Raw genomic sequence first — 24428 nt, forward strand, 5'->3', positions numbered from 1 at the left:
CCGGGGTGGGGCTGAGGGTGCTGCTGGCCCCGAGCAGCTCCAGGGCTGTCAAGGGTTGCTCTACTCGGCTTTGGGGTGGGTCAGTTTGTGTCAAATGGGGACGATATCCAGAGGCAGGAGCTGTGCTGCTGGGCTGTCCTGCTGGGTGACAGGGGCCGTGTGGGGGCAAGCAGCACCTGCTGGTGCCTGTGGCCCTGCTCTTGCCTCACTCGCAGCAGGATCACAGAATCACAGAATCATTTTGTTTGGAAAAGACCTCCAAGATCGAGTCCAACCTGTGACCAGTCCCCAACTTGTCACCCAGCCCAGAGTACTGACTGCCACATCCAGTCATTCCTTGGACACCTCCAGGGATGGAGACTCCAGTTCTCCCCTGGGCCCCTCCCAGTGTTGAACAACCCTTTCATTCTTCTTGATGCCCACCCTGAACCTGCCCAGTGCAGCTGGAGGCTGTGTGCTCTTGTCCTGCCAGTCGCAGGAACCCCAGGCTCCTGCAGGCACCCCTGCTGGGAGCCTGGGACCCCTGTTTGCCCACCCCTCACCCTCCTCTTGGGTGTTGACCCAGCAGCAGAGCAGGCAGAGAGGAGGAGGAGGAGGATGTTCTGTGGGAGCTGCTGCCTGGAAAATCAGAGTCACTGCTGTGGGGACGCAGTGATTCCTGCTGTTCTTGAGAAAGGAAAGGTGCCTAGGGAAGTTCTGGTGGCTTTTCCCCATCTTGTGCCTCCTCGTGCGCTAATTAAAGGTCAGTCCCATTTGCATTCAGCGCGTTTCTCTCCTTCCCTGGGCATTTGCATTGGCAGAGGGTTGTTTTCCATTTGACCAAGCCGTGGCTGGAGCCGTGGCCCGAGGGTGAAATTCTCTGCCCCCACCTTTGCAAAGCCAGCGGAGCCCATGGTGGCTCAGCCAGCATCTGCAGGGGAGGGGAACAGAGCCCCTCTCGTGCTGCTCCCGCTCCCCAGCCCCACAAGGCGGGCATTAGGCATTTATAGGTTTTTCTCCATGGATACATAGCCGGGCACGTTGGTAAAAATATACCCGTGCACGAGTATATTTATGTGTAGTGCCGTGAAAGCAGCACAGGCTGCGAGCTGATTCCCTCGGGTGAAACACCAGCCTTCCCTCCGAGCGCTTTCAAAGGGGAGCTGTGCTGATAATTAGTGCAAATATTTTGAATACAGAACTCATCACGGGCCTTTGTCGCAGTGACAGGCAGTGACCTGAGATACATTTCTCCTTTCTTAATGCACCCGGAATATGTAATTAAGAGGTGACTAAAAGATTCTTTATCACTCTTTGTTTTCTAACGTGGCAGGCTGTTATGAAATGCTGCCCCCTCCTTCCGTGGCGTTCGGTTCCCCGTGACAAATGCAGGGATGGAGATTCGTTCTGCTCTTCGAATCACTCTGAGTTCCTCCACTTCCAAGGTGTTGTGCCTGCCTTCTGCCTGGGTTTTAAGAGTCAGAATTTGGAGGGAAAGGCGGTTGGCAGAGTAGGAATTTGCCTGAGAGGGCACAGGGGTGCTGCTGGAAGGGCACAACGAGGGCGGGCGCGGTGCTGGAGTCACCAGCGCCCAGCAGCTTTGGTGCTGCTGAAGGAGATTTGTGGAAATAAGGCTGAAAACAGGACGGAGAACACCTCCAGTGCCATCTCTGCAGGCCCTGACAGCCCGAGCTGAGGGTGTCAGGGCGCAGGGCCGGCCCCACACGAGCGCAGGCAGCCGGGCTGTGATACGCCGCGGTAAATGCGGCGTGACAGCACCTGAGCGAGGCTACGTGCAGAACAGATGTCTCCTGGCTGGGGCTGGGGCCGTGGCACAGCGTCACTCCATCAATTATAGATCGCTTCCCTCGCCGTCAGCGGGCGCCCGGGAACGGGGCTGGTAAAGGAGACATTAAAAGGGTTCAGAGCAGAGGAGAAACCTGTGAGGGGAGAGCTTGATCTTTGGGCTTGTTCTCCATCTGGGAGATGGTGGCGCGTCGTTCCCTGGCTCCTCGGCCAGCTCTGCTGTGCTCGTCACCTCTGTGCCCTCAGAATCCACAGGACCCTGTGATGGGCAGGGAACCAGGCTGCTCCTTCCTCTCTTCCTCCTCTCTGAGAAACTCCACCCGTGGGGCTGGATCCTGGGATGGCTGCAGCAGCCTGAAAACCTCCCAACCCCACAGCTTTCACTCGCCTGTTGACTTGTTTGTTTGTTTAATTGTTCCAGCTCGCCGCCTTTACCTGGCGATCCCGCTTCATTACAGGGAACACGGGGCTTTTATCAGGACTGTGGAGTGTCATCCAGTGTTTTCACTGAATGTGTAATTTGCCATGTATGAAAACCATTTCCAGAATTAATTTACCTACTGCAAACAGTTTGTATTAATGAAAATGCATTTTTCATGTGGGTTTGCTGGCAAAGCTGGCTGGAGCTCAAGAGCTCACTTTATCCATCCGGCGTGAGTAGGAGATGGAATTTGTTTAAAAATTAAATAAATAACACACCCACCCCCCATTTTTTAATACAATATGGCCCAGCAATAATCTCCGAGGCAGACTGCAAAGGCTGCGGAAAGCTCCATCTGTGGCATTTTAATATGCAGCATTGTCTCCCGTTTTAATATCCCCCCTTGCCCGGCTCGTGTTTGTGTAAGTGAGACGCGAGATGCTGTCATCTTCCCGGGTCACATTTTGCTGCTCGGAATGAACAGAAGTGGAGATGGATGCAGCCATGGAGCCCTTCCCATATTAACACGCATATTTTAGAATAATTGATGCTGAATTCATTTCGCAGCCTCGTTTCTCCTCAGCCTTCCCCCACCCCCTCTCTCATATTTGCATGGAAAAAAAAAAAAAAAAAAAGAAATCCTGTGATCCGTCCAGATGGCAGCTGGAGGCTCTCAGCTGAGCTGGGCCGGGCGCTGGCTTTCGGAGGCTCCTCCTGGCCAGGGTGGGATCAGGGGCTGGAGGTGGGATGCTGATGGCTGTGGCAGAGTCTGGAGGGCAGGAAGAGGCTCTTGCTTAGATGTCACCCCAACGATGCTCAGCTGGATTTGGGGTGTCCTTCTCTGCTCCCCGGCATGAGCTGCTAAAGCCAAGCTTTGTGGGTGGCCAGGCCCGGGCTCTCTCTCAGTGGAGGGGAGATCAGGTAATAAAACCTGGGACAGCAGGCAGGGAGCAGCGTCACTCTCTGCAGAAACGTGTTCATCATGAGGACGGGCAGAATAAGGGTTCTACAGATAATTTAAAATAAGAAGGTTTAAAATACATCGCAAGGTTAGATTAGGAAAACTTGCTCCTGTCTGGGGATTGTCTTCAATCACTGCGTGCCGCCAGAAAACCCATCCCAAGCTCTTTTCTGTGAGTGAAGATTAATACAGGCTTGTGGATTTTTTCTTAAGAGAGTCAAGGAAGGCGTTTGAGAAGGCGCAGGTGTGTTTGAGTAGAAGATGCTCCGCAGTGCCCACGGTGCTCCTGGGCTCTGTAAGGAGCTCTGGACCAGCTCGGTGTCCAGCCTCAGCGAGTGTCCCCGTGCTGAGCTGGCTGGGCACCCGCTGTCATTCCGGTCACACGCCCTTAGCGGGGTTTGTCTGTGCCCTTTGTCCCGGGAGGTGACACTGAACATCCCAGCCCTGCGCCTGCTGAGCCCCTGGTGTGCGCAGCTGAGCCCACGAGTAATCCCTTGGAGATCAGTGGACATTTCATGTGCTTAAAGTTAAGCCTGTGCTTAAATTTAAGCCTGTGCTTAAGCACAAGCAGGACCCGGGCTGGCGAGCTGGGCACCCATGGGTGATGGTGGGCACCAGGAAAGGGGGGACACAGCTGGGGTGAGGCTGGCTGGGGCAGTGGGCCCTCAGCAGAGGCTGCAGAGCCCGCTCTGGGTGTGCACCGGTGCCCTGAGCGTTCCTGTGTGCAGCTTTTCAGTCGTTTCCTGGTGCTCTCCCCGCGTTTGGGAATTCCCTAATCAAGGACATTCCTGAGCACACGTGTCACCTGCCACTCAGCACACAGCTTAACCTCATGCCATGTGTTTATCTCATTCCAGGACTACTGTCAGCAATGCCACTCTAAGTATAAACTTAATTATATCTCCTCGGGTAGCAGCAGGGAAGTGATTTATTGCTGCTTTTTGTTTCCTCCCTCCCCTCACCTCTCTGTGATTATGCTCCCGTTGGCTGCTGTGGAGATGCTGATGCTTGACTGCAACTTTGCTGCAGTTGCAGAGCCCACGTCTGAAGTCAGCACTGGCCAAAGGAGGCCTCTCAGTGGCCACAGAGCTCCCTCTTGGTGGCCCTGTCTTTACACCCACCCCCTCCCCACCAAACCCACAGGGTGACGCAGCACATTAGGATTTTTGGGTGGGCGAGTGGGAACTTCCAGGGCTAATGCTCTGTCGTGCCTTTTCGGATGATAATTTTATTTTAAAATCATTGCTGCGCCAAGGCAGGAGTCCCCTGGCTGAAGTGGCTCCTCGGGAGCAGATGTGCTGGCTCCTGAGTGCTCCTCCAGCTGAAAGCCTGAGATTTCCCTTCCAGCTCTCTGGTGCTGGCTGGTTTTCCCCGGCTCCATCCCCCACTTCTGGGGGTGCTGACGGGAGCATCCCCGCAGGGGCTCCTCGCCGCCCTGCCCCGCTGCCAGGCTCGGCTCCTGAGGAGAGCAGGGAACTTTGGGAAATGGTTTCTCTTCCCTGTGCCATCCACTAAGGCTCCTGCTCCCGTTCCTCCAGGGAAAGGGAAGGTGCTTTAATTATTCCTGCCTTCTGGAAAGCTGTGGTAATTAGCAGCGCTGCAGAGAGCAAGGCCTGGCTGGGCTTCCGAGCGCTCCGAGGAGGCAGGAGCTCCTCGATGCTTTTTAAAGACATTTCTACATTTCTCCTCCGAGGTGCAGCTATGACAGCCCTGGAGCACCTGGAAATGCCCGTGGCTGTGGGACAGGAGGGGATTTGGGGGTGAACGGGTCACTGGTTACTCTGGGGTCCCTTTGGCGAGTGCCCCAGGTTTCCTTACAGCATCGCGCCAGCCCCAGGTTTCAGCATGCCGAGCACAGCCCTGCCGTAACGCACTCGGAATTTCTCCGTGTGGTTTTGAACAAATCGCTGATTATTTTTCCCCCTCATTATTCACCTGACAGAGGAGCAGGTTGAGTAATTAGTGAACGCGCGTGAACTTTGCAGTGTTTTTATGAATAAAACATGTGTGAATTGGCTGGGTACTGGCCCCTGCCGCTTTAGCCTGCGCACCCACTAATGTCTGTCAGCGAGGAGCATCCCTGGCCTGGCCTGTGCCGCTGTCCCCGCCTCACCCTCGCCGGGACAGCTCAGCTTTTTGCAGGCAGAGCTCCTCCCGCCCGGCAGCTCGCTCTGCTGCGCTCCTTGAGCGCACTGGGCTGCCTTCCTCGGCGCTGGTGGATGCGGAGCTTCTTTGTGCGGCTGCGATGGATGCGCTCAGCGCTCCCGGCTCCCCAAACCGGCCCCGTGCCCGCCCTTCCCGCTAGTGTGCGAGGCAGCAGCTGCTCGGAGCGGTGGCCAGCAAGGCTTCAATAGCAGCTGAAAGGGAGGAATAATTTGCATCCCGTCAGTTTTGAGAGGCACTTGGAGGCGGGATCTGGCCGCGGCGCTGCAGGGACAGAGGGACCCGGGCTGGGGAGAAGAGCTGAGCGTTCCCAAGCTGGGTGCCTGCCCTAGACAGAAGGGCTGCATGCAGGGGGGCTGTCACCTTTGGAGCTGGCCATGTGGGGCTGGATGCTGCGTGCCAGCCAGGGAGGCGCTCCCCAGCCCGTGCCACGCTGTCCCTTTGTACCTCCGTGTCCCTCGCTCCCTTCTGCGCCTGCCCTCCGAGGGCTCCCAGCCGTGGCGGCTCCCTGGGCTGGGCTGGGCTGCTGCCCGTCCCCGAGCCCAGCCGTGCCCGCTGAGGCTGGCGCCGAGGCCTCGGGCTGTCCTGGCACAGCCAATGCTGTCAAGGCACCGCTGAAGCGTGCAGGGCAGGAGGGAGCCCTGGGCAGGAGGCCAGGGGCTGGGGAGGTGTCCCCCAGGCTGGCGGTGGCAGTGTCCACATTGTCCTCATGTCCCCTGCCCATGCTCCCACCTGGCACGGTCAGGGGGCAGCCCAAGAGCCTTCGGTGTTTGCACGAGATGAAGGGAATTCATCCTGAACATCCTGCAGGGAGGCAGGGAGGAGGCAGGAGCGGCACGCAGAGAGCTCGGGTCTCACATAGAACTGCGAGCCAGGGACATGCAGGTCACACCTTCTGAGTCACGGGACTCTTACGGGGCCCCAGCTCTCCCTGATCTCCCCAGGCAGAGCGGATCACAGCGTGGGGTGCAGGGGTTGTGTGCATGTCTGCACCGCCCTGGTGACAAACGGATATTCCCCCTCCAGAAACAACGGGTGGCGATACCCAAGGGTGCCAAGCCCTCATGTTCTCCCCAGGCTAAACCTGAACGGGCTAAGAGCAGTGCTGGGAGCCGGGCAGCCCCCTCTGCTCCCTGGACACCTGGAAGGCAGGTGAAAGCATGGTGTGGCAAGATCTCATCTCATTTAAGGACTTGGAGTCATGTGGAGGCCGCCCGCTCTCCTGGTGAGCTGCCCCAGCATCTCGCTGCCTGTTGCTAGGAAATCTCATCTGATGGCAGGGTTGGATTTGCCTAAGTCGATCTCCCGGGCCAGGGATGTCGTGCCAGTGTTGGGAGGACACAGGATCTCTCTTCCCTGTGTCTGTGGTGTCCAAGGTGCTGCTCAGAGTTGGGTCCAGGGGTTTGTGCTGCATCCCACAGCACCTGACTAATTCTTCTGGCCCAGAATGATTTTCGTGGTCACGTTGTGACCTATCAGAGTATTTCCCTGCCGGCTTTGAAGCCTGAGCTGTTACTCACAAGTGCCCCAGTGCTCCCACGTGAGGCTCCCCGATGCCGGGAGGGAATCATTTTGATGGGAAGGCTCCGTGCCAGGCCTGCCTCCATCAGGACTGCCAGGTTGCTAAACAAAGCCACCGGGGCTGGTTTCCTTCTTGGACGTCTAACTAGGTCAACACACATTTGCCTCGTCTTAATAATTATTGATAAGCTGCAGCGGATGGTGTGTGGTGCGGGAAGGGGCCGCTCCCCCTCCCAGCTGCCGGCGCAGCCCCTGCCCGTGGCAGATGCTCCGCAGTGGATTTGTGCCGCGGCTCCCGTGGAACTCCAGGCTTGTGTTCCCCCCTGGGAGCGTGCGCAGCTCCGCAGTCGCTCTCTGAACCTCTCCAGCACCGGAGTGGGGGTGAATGGAGAGGAGGTGACACACCGGTGGCTTTTGTGCCTGCGGGGACCTTGCTCCCTTCTCGCCCCTTTCCAAAGGGATGCTGTGGTTCGCCCACGTTTCTGTCTGTGTTTGCTGACTGCTGGTGGTGCTCGGGGAGCACACGGCGGGTGAGGGCAGGTGAGGCCCCTGTCCCACCCCGCACCTCCCTCCTCTCCTGCCACCAGCCCCCATGAGAGCTCCTGGCTGCAGGGAAAGTGAGGAGGAGTGGTTTTCTTCTGGAGTCACCCACTGTAGAGGATGGGAGACAGAGGAGGGAGGATCAGAGTGTCCCACGGCCTGGGGAGGGTCACTGTGAGCTGTCCCAAGTTGCATCCAGCCTCCAAGCCAGGCGCTGATGGGGCTGTGCCCACCCGTGTGGGAATCTGTGTGCCCCAGGGTGGCTGTGCAGAGCCAGCACTCGGGGTGGGTGGGTTTGGGGTCCCTTCCTCGGCGTGGGCTCCTCTCCGTGCCTCCATGATCAAGGTGTGCAGACCAACTCCGAGCGAGGTGAAAGGCAAAGAATAAATCCAGCCACCCTCTCCAAGCCGCTCAGACTTCAGAGCTGAAGAGGAGGTTATGTCCTGGGGATTTTTTTTCTGTTGCTTTTCCAGCACTAATGAGCAGGGAGGAAGTTCTACTCTTTGTTCGAGTCGCGTTCACTGAATTTTTTTTCCCCAGTGAGTAGCAGGGAGGGGAGGAGGGGACGGGAGGCACCGCGCGCGTCTCGTGGACACGTGGGACACGACAGCGAACGGCAGTGAGGGATCCTTCCACCTCACCCCTGAGTTTCAGGTACAGAGCTTCCTTTGTGAGGCTTTTGGGTTCTCTCATCAGATCAAAACAAGGTCTTGGCTTCAGCAGGATCCTTTCAGAGCTGATAGGGCAGCGATGTGCAGCTCTCTCGCAGTTTTCCACCTTGCAGAAGGAGCTTCTGGCCTCGACTTCTTCCCACAGTCTCTGGGTAGCTTTTTTCTGGGGAGCCTGCACTGGACTTGCCCTTTACAGAGCTCTGTGTGCTGTCCGTCCCTGCCGAGCACACTTCTGGCAGTGGAAACACAGACTGTGTGAGGATGTGGCCGTGGGCTCGAGCTCTGCTCTCCCTTCCTTCCAACCCAGTGTTTTTAAAAACCCGCTCAGAGCGCCCTGGATGTGAAAGCTGGTGGGAGGGCGGGGGACTCGCTGCGTGCCCTCATTCCGACAGGGTCTGGTAAAACTTCACGCAGCTCTTGCCTTCCTCCTGGGCCAGGGCTGGGACGTGGCCAGCCCAGGCTCAGCCCCTAGGGACAGGGACATTGATCAGGCCCTGCCACCCACCCCAGCACCCACTGCCCCTCCACGAGGGCTCGGCACGACGTTATCACAATGCAGCATGAATTTCATTAGCTGCTTTGCCTCTGAGCCCCGAGATAATTTAATCCCGGAGCGGTTTAGGAGGCGAAGCGCGGTTTGGTCTGTGGAGCCCCACAGCCACTCTGGCCACCGCCAGCCCAGCCGGGCTCGGGGCTCGGGGCTGGCTGGGCACGGCCCTGGGCTGCTCACGGGGAGGAGGGGGATGTGGCACCCACACCCTTCCCATCTCGTTAGCCAGATTTTATAGCGCGAAATCGCGGCGGGAGCCGCGGCGCGAGGGCTGCGCTGACCGCGGCCGCCAGAGAGGGGGGTCCCTCTCACGTGCGTCTGATTTTCCTTCCGCCTCATCACGGGAGGGTTTACTTAGCAAGCTGAAAAAAAAAATCATTGCATATGCTGCTAGTGGCCTGGTTAATTAAGATCTACAGTTCTCCGGGTAGGAAAAGACGACCTATATTTACTGTATGTAGGAAGACATCTGTCAGCTCGAAGTGCTAGATATCCCGGCGCAGGTTTGTCCTGCTTTTGCAGGCTCTGAATTGCAACTGTTTTAAGCTCTGATGCAGACCAAGTTAATTTTAAGATGACTGTTACTATTCTAAACATAAGGAAGGGCATATTTAGCCTCTCAGTACTCAAGAAGGCAAAACCCCCTGCATGTTTCTAGTAATTTTTCCCTAACAGTTTGCACAAAACAACAACAACAAATCCTATTTGGTTTCTGCAAAAGAATATGTTCGAGGGTGATCGTAAAATAGATTATTTTTAAATCTGCAGATGGTTTCCACATATTCCTCCTCAGCTCACTGCAGCTTTCCACCTCAGTAAACTGGTTTGTAATTTAGCCGAGGGCTGTGGAGCAAGCGTTCTGTCGTCTTGTTTTTCTCATTTGCCTCCTTTACCACCCCCCCCCACAGCCCCCCTCTGCTTTCTGTCCCCTTTCTCTCCTCTCTCCTTGCTTCTCCCCTGCTGAGGGGCTGTCGGCGTTGGGATGGGTGCGAAGGGACACCGAGCCGTGACTGGCTTTGCCGCGGCGCTCCCCGCGCCCCAGCCTTTGGGAGCTCCTGGCAGAGCTGGGGGCTGGGATTGGGGCTGGGGGGCGGCACCACGGAGCCCGAACCACGCTCCCCGCTTCGCTCCTCGGTGGGGAAGCTCTGCCACGCTGGGCATGGAGGTGGCTGCTGCCATCCCCAGGACCCCCTCCAGCTGAGGGAGTTATCGGGGGGCTCAGGCCACGGGGAAAGGGCGAGGGATGCACAGCCCTGGAAAAGATAATTAGAGGAAGGATGCACTTTGAGTTCTGCAATGGCGGCTCCCCCCTCCCCCTGCTCCCTGGAAGAAAACACTGCTTGCTTTTTTTTTTTTTTTTTTTTTTTATTTCTTTGTTCTTTCACGGTTCGGCATTATAATTATTGAGATTTCACTGCAGGGCAAAATGATCATTTGACAATGTAAGTGGGGAAAATAATTCTCGTGTTATCCAGCAGCCTCACTCTTATTATAATTATGGCGAAACTCCTGCAGATTGAAGTGGGGGCAAAGAATTTCCTCCTATGTGGTGTTTGGCTTTTCAAGGTTTCTCAAGATTTGATTGCAGATGGGAGAAATTTTTTTCCCCTCCCATCAATAATCCGAGGCTGGTGATGGATGGCGAAGGATCAGAGTACCTGTTGTTTCCCCCTTTGTTTTCGTTAGGCATTTTCCATTTCTGTCATTCTCGGCGTTGGTGATGGATTTTTATGAGCAAATATCTTGGTTCAAGCCATTCGGAATTGTTTGCACAGTAATGTCTGCAGCGGCAGCAAAACCCAATTAAAAAATCAGAGGAAAATTGATGCAAAACTGCAAATCAGCCCCTCTCGAGATGGGGACAGCGACGGCTCGTTCTGTGCTGAGGCAGGCGGTGGTGATGGTGTGTTCTCCCTGCCTTGGGCCGGGCTTGGGGCTGGGGGCGTGGGCGTTTCTTCCTTTGGGTGCTGGCAGTCCCGGGGCGCTGGTGGTGCTGCTGGGGAATCTCCAGATGTGCGTCTTTGTGAGGCGACCTTCCCAGGGCGGTGTGGCCACCACATTCCCTGTTCCATCCTGCATCCCGTGCCACGCTCCGTCCTGTGCCATCCTCCATCCCAGCCCACCCTCCATCCTGTGCCACCCTCCATCCCATCCTCCATCCCGTGCCATCCTCCATCCCGTGCCATCCTCCATCCTGTGCCATCCTCCATCCTGTGCCACGCTCCATCCCGTGCCATCCTCCATCCCATCCTCCATCCCATCCCACCCTCCATCCCATCCTCCATCCCGTGCCATCCTCCATCCCATCCTCCGTCCCATGCCATCCTCCATCCCGTGCCATCCTCCATCCCGTGCCATCCTCCATCCTGTGCCACGCTCCATCCCATCCCATCCTCCATCCCATCCTCCATCCCGTGCCATCCTCCATCCTGTGCCATCCTCCATCCCATCCCATCCTCCATCCCATCCTCCGTCCCGTGCCATCCTCCATCCTGTGCCATCCTCCACCCCATCCCATCCTCCATCCCATCCTCCGTCCCGTGCCATCCTCCATCCTGTGCCATCCTCCATCCCATCCCACCCTCCATCCCATCCTCCGTCCTGTGCCATCCTCCATCCTGTGCCACGCTCCATCCCGTGCCATCCTCCATCCCATCCTCCATGCGATCCTCCATCCCGCACTGCCAGCATGGTGCCCAGCATCCCTCTCCATCCCTCTCCCGGGCTGGGATCTGTGGCAGGGAATCAGGGATGTGGTGGCAGGAGCTCTGCTGTCCCCTGCCACCCCGGGGCTGATGGAAACGAGCTGACAGAACACAGGCAGCATTAGCCTAATTATGGCCATACCCGCTACCTCTGCGTGGATTTTCCTTTCTTAGCGACTTCCTGTTTTCCTCTTTGAGATGCAAATTTTTGCACAGTCCTCGATCCAGATTTTCTCCTCATTAGCATGAAATCTGACTAGTTCCGCGGTTTTTTAAATAGCAAATTATTAAAAAAAAAAAAAAAAATTAAATGCTGTGCACAAAGTAACGGCGAAGCCCCCCCTCCGTGATTCTCGGGGGCAGGAGGCGGAGGGGCCGGTGAGGATTTTTGGGAATCACTCAGCCACAGCCGCGTTTTTCCACGCCAGGCTGCTCAGCTTTGCTGTGCGTGGTGCGGGAATCAGCGCGGAGGGGCCGCTGGGCAGAGCCCCTGCCCCGCTCCCCAGCATCCCGGGCTGCCTTCCCAGCCCACCCATCCCATGCTAGGGAAAACACGTGTTCAGCCTGGGGGCCGCAGAATTTTGGGTTTGCTCCCTCCAGGAAAGCGAGACTCGTCGTAACAGGAGGTAAAAAAATTTAAATAAATACACACGTACATACATACATATATACATAAAAGGGGCTCCAAAAATCCTTTTTTCTTTTTTCTTTTTTTTTTTTTTTTTTTTTTAAACTGAGTGTTCTCTTGGTGGATTTTATACTTTTTTTTTATGCCTGCCGTAATCCCAGCCCGCTGCGGCTCAGCACTGGGAGAGGGCTGGCGATAGAGCCGGAGCAGACGGCACTATTTTGTGGTAAATGTCGCTCTAGAAATACTCAGCTCTGCTCGGAAATAGAAATACAACCCTCGCCGGCGTGCTGGAGCTGCCCTGCTCCCCCGCCAGCCCCGCGTCCCGATGCTCCGGGAATGCCTTTTGCCTGGCATCGCCCTCCCCCTCCCCAGCCGCTCCCTCCCCCCCGCTTTCCGCCACATAATGAGTTTGATAAGAAATTGTCTCGTTAACAGGATTAGCCATGGAAATCTCTAGTCCCCTCCTATTCATTTTGTAATGCTCTTCATCCTGTTCTGTAATTTTCTGCTGGCATTAGGCGGCTCGGGACCACCTCGGGAGATTAATTCCTCCTCCTTTGGCAGTGCCAGCGTGGCTGGTGACAGGGCGCTGCTCCACGGGCAAGCCCCGGCCCCGCGGCCCCCCCCCAGGGGATTCCTCCTCCCCCTCCTCCTCCTCCTCCGTGCCCTGCTTCAGTGGAAGTGTGTCACTCCCAAAATCGCTTACGCAAACAAACCGAAGTGTCCCCAAACACTGCTGGGTTTCGGTGCCAGGCGCTCCGGTGACTCAGAGGTGGATTAAAACCCGGAGAGGCAAACTGTGCTCTCCCTCATACCCGTGTGAATCCATCTCCGTGGGCAGCATAATTCCGGATTTACTTCTAGGAACATGACTTGCAAGACTGGCCCTTGGGTAAATAATGACTCTTGATTTAATAACTCCTGCCAGCCCTGCAGGATACCTCACTTCCGAGGGAGCTAATAGAGAGAGATCTTTCCTAACATCTGTTTTCCCAATTCTGCCGACTCGTGAGCCTGGGATCTGGGAAGCAGCATCCGGGCAGCACAAACTGCCCACTGCCAGTGAGTCCAGTGAGGATGGAAAACATCTGGAAAACACGGTGCTCCCGGAGCTCCGCTCCAGCCACGCGCTGCCTGCTCGCACCCCGATGCAGGGAGCAGGATTGGCAGTGCCAGCTCCTGATTATGCCCGTCCCATATTTCCTCTGCTGTGTGTTTTCCCAAGCCTTGACAAGAAAATCCCTGGTTTCGCTGGAAAACCTCTCCACCCCCACCGCAGGGGGTGCGCAGTGTCCTGGGCAGCCCGCGGGGCAGGGTGACGGTGTTCAGTGTCACATGTCCCCGGTCGCCATCCTGTTGCAAAAAATTGATGCTCAGAAATCTCCTCCGGTGTTTCCTTTTGGATTTTTTTTGGCTTGTCAGATCCCCGGGGCGCCAGGAGTGGGGACCTGGCACAAGAGCTGCTGGGCAGCGGTGTGACAGGGAGGTGACAGTGACACGCTCCTTCTAAACCTTTCCTGCTCTTTTGCTTCTCTCTCTTGCTTCACGTCTCCCTCTCAGAAAAGCCATTTGAATGTAATTCTGTTCTTAAACCCTCTCTCTCATGCATGCCTAATGAGCAGCCGGCAGAGGTGCCGGAAACGGCCCGAGTAGGATTCAATCTCGCCGAGTGCCGACAAGTCATTTGGAAGGAGCCCTGGGAGCGCGCCCAGTTTTATTACAGCGTAATTAGAAATAAAATCTTGTTGCGGGAGGAGAATGAGAGATGGGTGTTAATCCTGTAACGGGAGGAGATGGAGCCGTGCTTATAAAGGAGATTAGGGAGGGGAGGTGGAAAGCCCGTCACGACTCCCCGATTTCCACCCCTCCCCGTGCTCTGACTCCCGCAGAAACCATCGGATCCTTCTGTCGGGAAAAGGGCCGCTGCTCCTGGTAGGAGGAGGATGAGGAGGAGAGGAGGAGCCCCTCGGTGCGGCGCGTTACAGTGACTCTGCCCGGTGGGAACCTTCGGCTGAGCTCACAGCTCTGCTGCCCCGGCTCTGCGGGAGAGCTCTGCTGCCTTTGGAAGGGCAGGGAGCAGCGACGGCCCTCCAGCTCCCCCGGGATCCCCACGGCAGGCAAACACGTAAATAAATCTGTCAGATTCGTGCGGCTCCTATGAAATTTGCATTGGGCTTGAGGTACAGCTCCTCTTTAACATCTTCACCAGGGAGGGATGCGGGGAGCTTTAATCTCAGTGTCCGGTCCAGGCCCGCTCTGCTCTCGGCATTAGCTGTGGCACGACCTGGCCTCAGCCTGCTGAGATAAAAGGCAGCTCCGGTGCACGGCCACTGATGCCAGCCGGCTGCTGTGCCCTGTGTCCCCTGCCCCGCTGGGCACGGCGTCCCAGGGCTCCGGCTGGGTTTTCCGTGGATGTTCCTTGTCCCCAGGCGAGCTCCGTGCCGGGCAAATGGCATCCTGGAACAGCAGCCACAGCAGAAAAGTGCCGCCGTGGCAGCGGTGGAAAATTACAGGCTGTGCTCTTTGGGGCTTCCCCCTCCGCGCCTTCCCCCCGGGAGGCGTTTGTCACTTTAAACGTGGCCAGAAATAGCACCAAGCAGTTATTGGATTTGTCCGGGATGCCTTGGGATGCACATGCTCCGAGTACGGCTAATTCATAAACGCTGGCACCTATTGATTCTCCAGCAGTACCAGGGGAAAGTTATCTCATTAGTCTTATGAACTATAAAACGTGCTCCCTCCTGAAGCCACGACCCCGTTGTTTTGATAAATCTATACTGGATGGAGCAGGAGCTGGTAACCTGCATCGACTGTAATCTTTCTCTTGGAATTGGGAGGCCCTTGGGAATGATGCTGGGGTTGCAGGGCCACCACTGGCATCTGGATGCAGGAGAGGTGTGCGTGTGTGTACTCAGCGAGACCATGCAGGAGAGCCCCCCTCTCACCCTCGTGCTTTTCCACAGGTGAGAGGCCAGGTCCTGGGAATTTTGAAAGAATTTACCTCGTGGTGGGCTCTTGGCTGTGCTTGATCCAAGGGTTTTGGTGACGTATCTCCAAAGGCAGCAGCTCAGGTCTAGCTGGAAGAGTTCTCAGAGGCACATGGCTCCAGCCTGGCCACGGATGTGCTTAATCCTCTGCTTCCTGCAAAGCCTTTCCACCTCCGGGCGGGCAGAAAGGTCTGATTTTACTTGGCGACCCTCGAGGTTAATCTGCCTGCCAAACTCAGCAGTAAGTCGCTTGGGTGAGGTCTGTTGGAGCCACCTACATCAGTTAGAGCCCCACATCTCCCCTGAACCAGCAGAGCGTTCCTCGACAAAGCCACTTGTCCTCTCCCAGAAAAAGAAACCAGAGGAGGCTGTGCTGTCGGCTTGGGTGGACCTCACACGTGATGGAGCAGTGTCACCACGCCGTGCAAGGGGCAGATGCCTCCTGTCGCTCCACGGTGGAGACGTGGATCCTCAACCTGCGGGATTTCTGCCCGTTCCCATCCCTGGGGAGGTTGTTATGGCTGGAGGCCCATCCCAGAGCCCGGATCTCGGGCAGGAGGCTTTGTTTCCAGCCCGGAGCACAGCGGCACAGGGCTGTGGATCCCCAGGCACGGCCGCGTGTGAGGGTGTGGGCTGGGGCTGCCAGCGCTTCGCAAAATACAGCCCCGTCACCATGGAAACCGGCTCCCCCCATCTCAAACTCCAGTGCAGCCCATGTTCTCTGCTTACTGGTTTGATGGGAGATGAAAAATTAATGTTTGATCTGCATGTTATGGCAGCGCTGTGGGACCACTCCCCCTGCCCTTCCGCGGGGGTCGCACAGACCCCGGGGCGGCTCCCGCTGCCGGTGGAGCCCGACGCCCACCCCTCCGCCCCTCCGGTCCCGGCTGCAGGTGCTGGCGTGCCATAGCACGGAGGTTTTGGATGGTGCACCCCAGAACCCTCCAAGCAGGGATGGAGCCACAGGGGTGCTGCTGGAGGGGTGGGGACGGCAGCTCCTGGGGACGGGGCTGCCAGCCCGTGCTCCCGCTGCTTCCAGGGAGGATCAGCACAGGGTGCCAGCCCGGAGGGTGCCTGTGCCTCTGTTAGCCACAGTTGGCTGGCGTTATGATTCAGTATTTGCTGTCTCTTTGCTGTTTGGAGTCCCTCACTGTCTTGTACCGAGCAGTTGGTGTCAAGCAGGCACATCTGGCGGAACCACAGCTGGAATGGGTACTGCCAGCTCAGCTCGGCACCGCCCTTGCCTTGGCTCATGCCAGGGACACTCCCTGGTTCCCTGGGTGAGGATCCCTGCAGGTCGCTGCGGTATTTGCAGGGAATTGGGCCAGGGGTCCTGCCCAGGGTGTGGGAACCAGAGTGCTCTGGGGGCATTCACTGCTTATTCTGCGCTCCTGGGTTCGACCATGGAGCTTTCTTCTTTTGCCTAAATTGAGAATGTCCAGGAGCTTCCAAAAGGTGCTGGAAGTAAAAACGGTTGTTTGGCCTCATCAGCTAGATCCTGGCTTAGCAGGCGTTGTGCAGGACTTGAGGGAGCCATTTGCAGATGTTGCTGATTTACAGGCTGGGTTTTAAGGTTTTCACTCTGAGCATTCAGCTGCACTAAATTACCTTCTGCAGTCCTGGGGTTTGGTAGGGGGGTGGTTTTGCTGGCAGCACGGTGCAGCCGAGCAGATGGAGCATCCCATCCCAGCTGAGACTGGTGCTGGAACAAACCCCAAAGCCCCTCAGAGCCGGGGGTGAAAGCCTTGTTTGGCACAGAGGGGCAGGGCAAAGTGCTTTCCAGGTGGGCAGGGAGCCTCTCCAGAGCCTCAGCTTATCCTGCTCTCCATGCAGCCACTACACAGGCTTTTCTATTCGCGTTAATTACTGTTATAATTCGTGATGAATTGCAGGGGTCAGGAGCCAGCCAAAGACTCCTTTCCCCTGTGCCAGGCTCCAAACCCTGCTGGCCTGAGGGGGCCGCGCTGCCCTGGCCGCTCTCCCGCCACCCTCCTCCCGGGGCTCAAACATCAGCTCAAGCCCTTATTTGTTTTCACACGATTCCAAGTAAGTTAAGCTAATTATTAACTCAGCGGGACGGATTCACTTTTAATTGCCGCGTTGCCATGGAGCGCGCGGCACCGCCGGCGGAGCGGCGTGTGCCGGGGCCCAGTGCCACATGCTCTGCTCACCCTCCGCAGCCACGGCCTGCCTGAACCCCAGCCCCGGGAGTCCAGGTGTGCGCAGAGACACCCCAAACCCACCCTGACACCCGGGCAGGTGTGTGTGTGCGCTTGCCGGGGTGAGCGATGGAGCGGAGCGGTGCCCGCAAACACCGGGGCTGCTGTTGCACACACAAGGTTTCCGTGGCTCGCCCAACCTCACCAGTCCGCCTGAAACTTCAGCCAGAGCTGCACCCCGATGTGGTGGAGGCGCAGGGAGCTGGAGGAAGGTCCCTCTTTCCCTGCCACGGCTCCGGTGCCAGCTCGGAGTGCAGCGGCTCTGCCTGACCCGGGCGCTCATCCTGGGGCCGGGGGAGGCTCGCTCACTCTTCTCCTCCCTTTGTGTCTCCAGAAAATAGGTTTTTTATTACTTCTTATGGAGGTTTGTACATATCGGACGTGCAGAAGGAAGATGCCTTGTCCACCTACAGGTGTATCACCAAGCACAAGTACAGCGGGGAGACGCGGCAGAGCAACGGCGCCCGGCTCTCCGTCTCAGGTGAGCCCCTGGGCTGCCAGCGCGGGCGAGGGGCGGGTCCTGTGCCCGGGAGGGGCCCAGCCCTGCCCGATGTCCACTCTCCTGCTGGCTCTCCGCTCGCCCCCGGCGCTGCCGTCCCGCGCAGGGAGCAATGCCACGGCCACCTCGGGTCCCCGCAGCGAGGGGACATCCCGGCGCGGGGCGGGAGGTGCGGTGGGGGCCCGCAGGGGGCTGGCAGTGCCCGGGCCGTGCCCCCCAGCTCGCAGTCCCCCCCCCCCGAGCCGGGCGCGGCGGTGGCAGCGCCGCGCGTCACCCCGAGCGGGAGGCGACGGGGCGAGCGGCGATGCGATGTGACAGCCCGCGATGTGAGCAGCCTGACGCGATGTGACGAAGATGCAAGCGATACTGCGGCGGAGGCAGTGCAGTCCGGAGTGCCGGGTGTCTCGGGGCGCTCCCGGCTCCGCTGACTGCCCAAATTACTCCGCTCGGGAGGGAGGGAGGGAGTTCTCCCGGCTCGCAGCCCCGGCGCCGCTCGGTGCGGCGCTCCCGCTCCCTGCCATATGCTGCTCCCTCCCCCGGGTGCTCCCGCACCGGCTCCTCGAATTAACCCCCCGGCGGGCAGGGAGGGGACGCAGGGCTCGCCTAATCTTGCCTCTCGGGGTCCCGCGGGCCCCGGGTCCCCGCGGTGCCCGTCCTGCCACGCGTCCCAGCGGTGCGTATGTATCATCCCCGATCCGCCCGCTTCCATGCGGCCCGGTCCCCTCCTGGTCGCTGTCATTATTTACACGTCACGGCGTTTTACTTCTGCTTGGGAGTAATGAAAGAGGTTTCTTTCCCCTGGAATTTAATTTCACGCCTGAGACTTAGTGATTAATTTTCTCCTTTCCCAGCTGCCTGATGGGCCCTTTTGCTTGTAAATTTTGAAATGTGCCACAAAATTTGTGTATTTTGCACCAATTAGGTGTCACCTTGAGTAATTCCTCCGGTGCTGAGTTTATTCCTCCCATCAGCTATTTAGGATGTGGGTTTTTCCCCACCTCCTCATGTGCCTGTTGTCCTGGCTGCCGAGGGCTGTGCTGGCCGGGCGGGACAGGGCACCCCACGCTCAGCAGGGATAATGGGGTGCATCCTGCACTCCCGTATGGCAGAGCCACCAGCTCAGGGGAATGGGGACAGCCAGCCTGTCCTGGCTGGTCGCAGTGTCACCATGCCAGGGAGTCCCCCAGTGTCCCTGAGACGCCTCACTTCCTCCTCTTCCCCGGGTGAGCCCAATTCCTCTCCCAACCCAGACCCGGCGGAGTCCATCCCCACGATGTTAGACAGCTTCCAGTCCAGGGAGGTGAAGGCGGGCCGGCTGGTGGAGCTGCCCTGCATCGCCTCGGGCTACCCCAACCCGGCCGTGCGGTGGATCAAGGACGGGCGGCCGCTCCCCGCCGACAGCCGCTGGACCAAGCGCATCACGGGGCTGACCATCAGCGACCTGCGCGTGGAGGACAGCGGCACCTACATCTGCGAGGTGACCAACACCTTCGGCTCCGCAGAGGTCACGGGAACCCTCACGGTCATAGGTGAGAGCCGGCGGGGAGGAGCGGCGTGCGGGGCTTAGTGCTGCTGCCTTCTGACACGAGAAGCCTTTTTCAATACACAGCTTTAGGGGGTTCTACAGCTGTATAAACAACAGCCTTGTATTTTGGCACAGCGTTTGGCTCTCTGGAAGCCACTGCCTTGCACGTGTCCGACGTGTTGGGTGCTTCTGTGCTTTGCTTTGTTGATTTACATAAAATTCATGTCGATTTACATAAAATAAGCTCTAGCCAAACAGTAAATACCATCTGGGCAGGCCAAGTACTTATCACGCGCTGTTTTCCTGGGGGTTCCTCCTGTCACCGGGATCCTGGCAGTACCGGAGCCACTGTGCCTGCCCTACCTGGAGCAGCACCGCTGAGCACGGCGCCGTCAGCCTGCTGGGAGCCGGCCTGGTGTGTCCCTGCCACATGGACCACATCTTCTTCCAGCCATCCTGCCACCTCCCCACAGGACCCCCGGGGGCCTGGGGCTGACGTTAAAAGCCAGGGCCGTCAACCGCGGGGACGGTGGCAGGGCCACCTGCCTTATTGTGCGGTGACATTTAACGCGTAGCCGGGCTGGCGCTCCCGGGGCAGGAGGAGCGGAGAGAGCACAGCGGGGTCGAGCTGCCTCCCGCTGCACTGCCAACGCCTCTCCCCTCTCTCACAGACCCTCTGCGTGTGACCCTCACACCAAAGAAGCTCAAAACGGGCATCGGCAGCACCGTCATCCTCTCTTGTGCCCTCAGCGGGTCCCCCGAGTACGTCATCCGCTGGTACCGCAACACGGACCTGGTGGCGGTGGATGACTACATCTCCATCCGGGGCATCAGCAACGAGACCCTCCTCATCACGGCCGCCCAGAAGAGCCACTCCGGCGCCTACCAGTGCTTCGCCACGCGCAAGTCGCAGACGGCACAGGACTTCTCCATCATCACGCTGGAGGGTGAGCTGGCTTCCTGGGCTGGGGGCTTCTTCCTCCGCCCCTCTCTGAGGGGATGCTTTGTGCATGGCTGGGGGACAGGGAGATCCGCTGGGGTGGGGGTTCTGAGGTTGCTGCCGGCCTGTTCCTGGGCTCTGTGCCCTGTCTGCAGGGGCACAGTGTGGCCGGGTCAGGGAAGGACCAAAATAAGTGTTGATTTGCCCTTCCCAGCCCCTGGGCACCACATTCGCCAGGCAGCCCTCCCTGATCCAGCCCACAGAGTGTTCGGATAAGGGATGGGCTCTGCTGAGGGAGGTGTCCCCTCAAGCTGGCATCTGTATCAGCCACCGTGTCCCCTCGCCCCTGTCTGCATCCCCCTGCCACAGGGACAACCAGCACAGCCACGTGTGCGTCACCAGCCGCCCTCCTGTCCCGGCTGAGCCCGGGGTGGGAGCTCAGCGCCATCCTGCCGGCGGGTGACTGCTGCTGCCTGTGGCTGCCGCTCCCTGACCCCCGTCCCGCTGGGTGCCCCCCAGATGGGACCCCCCGCATCGTCTCCTCCTTCAGCGAGAAGGTGGTCAACCCCGGGGAGCAGTTCTCCCTGATGTGTGCCGCCAAGGGGGCCCCGCCGCCGACCGTCACCTGGGCGCTGGACGACGAGCCCATCCCGCGGGACAGCGGGCACCGCTCCAACCAGTACACCATGTCTGACGGCACCACCGTGAGCCACATGAACGTCACCAGCCCGCAGATCAAGGACGGCGGCGTGTACCGGTGCACCGCGCGGAACTCGGTGGGCAGCGCCGAATACCAAGCGCGAATAAACGTAAGAGGTGCCTGTCTACTTTTAAATATCAGAATAGGACTTTTACTGGGATTTTTTTTCCTTTGGTTTTGGTTCTGTTCCTCGGCTGATCGATCCTCCTCGCCTCTTCCCCACGCTGCCCCAGCCTCGCTCCCCGAGCCCTGCGCCGCTCCTCGCACACCTGCAGGGTTGAGCTTCTCTGGTGCTTAAAGCAGGGAGTTTAACAACGTGGAGAGCAATTCCAGAGGCTTGGAGAACTGGAGCTTGGCTTTGCAGGGGTCAAAGGGCAGCACTGTCCGCATTGGGGTCCACTCTCACCCTGCCAAGCCCTGCACAGGGTGGGCAGGCACCCCCTGAGGACCCCACACATGGAGAAGGGGGTGACAGGCCCAGAAGTGTCCCAGGTCCCCGGTGCTCCACCAGCTCCCCCCGTTCCCTACAGCACCCCCAATCCTTTGCAGCCACCGCGCCCGGCGGCACCAGGATCTCCATGACAAACGATGATGAGGCAGCACGTGAAATCGTGGAAAATGAGCTTTGATTTGTCATGTCTGTATTTTCTTTGTCTGCTAAAAGCCATGGCCGCGTTAATCACCGTGTTATTACGGCTGCGGCGCGTTGCTCGGTGTGTTCCGGGGAGCACTCTCAGGCACGGGGTATGGTGTAAGCCCCTGCCCATTAATAATCCCCAATTAAAGCTCCCAGGCTTACAGGTGGGAGTGAGACAAGATAAGGGAGGCATTTATTTGTCTGCTGAGAATGAGGGTTGAAGGGCTGTGTTTGTCTGTGTCTCAGGTTTGAAATGGATCTAGTGGCTTTTTGGCTGGGATCCCAGGAGTCGGAATTTTGCTGCCGTTTACTGCTGAATTTGGAGGAAGTTCATCCCTCAGCCAGGAGAAGCCAGAGCAGTGTTTTCAATGAGGATGTTCCCTTGTCTCCCTTTTCCCCCTCTCTCAGCCCTTAATGGGCTGTCACTAGATAAGATTTGGGTCTCTTTTTCAGTGGCACAGAGCATGTCCCTCAGACAGGCCCAAGACGTGGTTACAGAGCAATATGCTAATTCCTTTCTTCCTGCTCCTTCTCTTAACGTGTCCTAGAATGAGAAACACCGTCCATCAGCTGATCCTAAGTGCCTGTTAAGCTGTTATCCTGCTACACCCTCACATGAGGAGTCAAGACAGGGTTAATCTTTAGATTACTTTGCTATTTTATGCAGCGGCTGGGAGAACAATGTAATTACTGATGCATGAAACCTCTCGTTTAAAGGCTCACCTGCAGCATTCTCCCCGTCCTCAGGCAGCTCCAAAGCCAGACAGAAACTGGTGGCTGTCTGGCTTTTCAGTGACACGCAGGTTGGCAGTGGGAGGCACAGAGAGGTGGGGTTCGAGGAGGTGAAGTGTTTTTGCCAGTGGAAGTCAGGTTCCCATAGCAGCTCTTGCCAGGGATGTTTGGTACAATGCAGGCAGCTTCCTCCTGGGAGAGGCAGAGAGAGCTGTGATGGTGGGGGAGCTCTCCCCATCTCTCCTGTTTCTCTGGTGCTGCCAGAGGAGCCAGGCGGAGGCACCCTGGGCAGCCACAGTGCCAGGTGCAGAAACACGGGCTCCATCTGACCTCCCGCAGTGGGCGGCAGTGGTGCGTGTGGGCTCAGCTCCCCCAGCCCCGGGCTGGGATTCGCTGTTTGAAGTGTGGCTGTGCACAGACCTGCTGGGAGGCGAGGGAGAGTAGCTGTAGCTGGAGGTCACAGCCGAGAGCGGCCATCCCCGCACGAGCTGAGAGGAGCCCGTGCCGCCTCCTCACCCAAACCAGGCTGGCTCCCGGCTGTCCTGGTCACCTCCTGTGCCTGTGAAGCTCGCTCCGGAATAGCAGCAGATCTGCACGCAAGCAAATGGCCCTTCAGAATTAACCTAGCCTGCCTCTTCCTTCCTCCCGAATATGTAGGTCCGCCGAGCATCCGCGCCATGAAGAACATAACGGCGGTTGCGGGTAGGGACACTTTCATCAACTGCAGGGTCATCGGGTACCCCTATTACTCCATCAAGTGGTACAAGGACTCTCTGCTGCTGCCCGACAACCACCGCCAAGTGGTCTTTGAGAACGGCACCCTGAAGCTGATGGATGTCCAGAAAGGCATGGACGAAGGAGAGTATCTGTGCAGCGTGCTGATCCAGCCCCAGCTCTCCATCAGCCAGAGCGTCCACGTCACCGTCAAAGGTGAGAGGGTGGGGACGCTTCCCCTGGAGGGCAGGGAGAGCTCATCCAGGTTGCTTTTGGGATCTCCCTGCAGTGGGACGGAGGCAGAGGAGCAAGCAACTCATGGGGAGCTGCATGGCCAGGTGGCAGCTATGCCCTGTAGTCACCAGGCACGGAAGCTCAGCCCTCGGGAGCTGGCTTGGCTACCTGGTCCTGCCTGCCGCCAGCAGCTGCCCCGAGCCACGCTGTATCCATTTCCCCTTACAAGTGGTGGAGCAAGGATTTGTGGTGTAAACATAACGTATTAGAACATCTAACCTTTGCTTGGATCACCTTCACCGATGTTTTTCTCTGTGTGCTAGCTTTTAAAAAAATAATACTCTCGGTCTTCTGAGCGCACAGAACATCTTAAAAGCTTCTCCAGGCCATCAATTATTCAGCCCCATTGAGGGAGCTATCAGTCCTAATGAATTGAGCCGGATGCATTCCCTCCCAGTGACTGGCTGAGATTGCGCTGGGAGCGCGCGCTGCTCCCGGATCTCCCATCCTCGGGAGTTGTGGGGTCGCCTCCGCCCGTCGCCGGCTCGGTGTTTGCAGTAAATCATTCAGACAAACACGGCGGCGCTGGGGACGGAGCTGGCCAATTGTCATCCTGCCTCTCACCCAGCGGGGGATTCGTGCGCTGGATTTACCCTGATCCCACTCCCTCCCCTCCCAGCCACCATTTTCTTATTAGGAATCAGGTTAGCGAGAGAGCATCGAGCTGATTAGAGATGCTGCCACTTGATTAGCTAATGCTCTTCTGCAAGGTTCCCAAGGGGAGAGGAGGCTGTGGGTGACCTGTCTAAGGGCAGTGCAGGGAGGTCTTCTTGTCCCTGGGGTCTGCAGGGCTTGGCCAGCCCTGCTTCCCTCACCTCACGCAAATCCCTGTCCGTGTGGAGCCCCAGGGCTTGGAAAGAGGCCAGAGATGTTGGTCATGTCTTGGGACAGCTGGGACAGGCAGGGCTGATGTGCGGAGATCATCTCAGGGTGTTTGCGAGCAGTTAAATAATGGGATTTGCTGGGAGGTGCCCTCAGAGGGTGCAGGGTGCTGGAGTTCAGCTGGGGATTTGTGTATCCTGGGAAGCAACTGCTACTGAACCCTACCCAGTGTGGATTTACTGCCTCGGTTAGTGGCCAGTGACGGGCTGAGGAGGGCGAACAGGCTGGAGCATGGTGCAGCAGGGGCTAGACATCTTCATTCCACTGCTGGAGATTTACACCCAGCCCCACTGGCTGAATTCCTCATTTCCTCTGGCTCTTGAATAAAAGGCCTGTGGAAAAGAATAGCAA

General features: G+C 57.9%; 1 protein-coding gene across 4 annotated transcripts in view; it reads left to right on the forward strand.

Moving 5' to 3' along the window:
• Nucleotides 1-24428, forward strand: part of DSCAML1 (DS cell adhesion molecule like 1) — a 93228-nt gene that overhangs the window by 47321 nt on the left and 21479 nt on the right. For 2 of the 4 annotated variants that reach the window (XR_005703948.1, XM_040085262.2), the window contains exons 4-8: nt 17489-17635; nt 18904-19182; nt 19850-20125; nt 20638-20934; nt 22845-23117. Coding sequence is in view for 3 of the 4 variants with exons in the window: in XM_040085262.2 (XP_039941196.1) it covers nt 17489-17635; nt 18904-19182; nt 19850-20125; nt 20638-20934; nt 22845-23117 (1272 nt within the window). In the remaining variant the exon portion in view is untranslated. Of the gene's footprint in view, nt 1-17488; nt 17636-18903; nt 19183-19849; nt 20126-20637; nt 20935-22844; nt 23118-24428 lie in introns of those variants that run through there. The other 2 variants (XM_040085263.1, XM_058423406.1) reach the window with 2 other exon arrangements.

This window comes from Hirundo rustica, chromosome 23 (genome assembly GCF_015227805.2).
Source record: "Hirundo rustica isolate bHirRus1 chromosome 23, bHirRus1.pri.v3, whole genome shotgun sequence".
In the NCBI taxonomy this organism is placed as follows: Eukaryota; Metazoa; Chordata; class Aves; order Passeriformes; family Hirundinidae; genus Hirundo; species Hirundo rustica.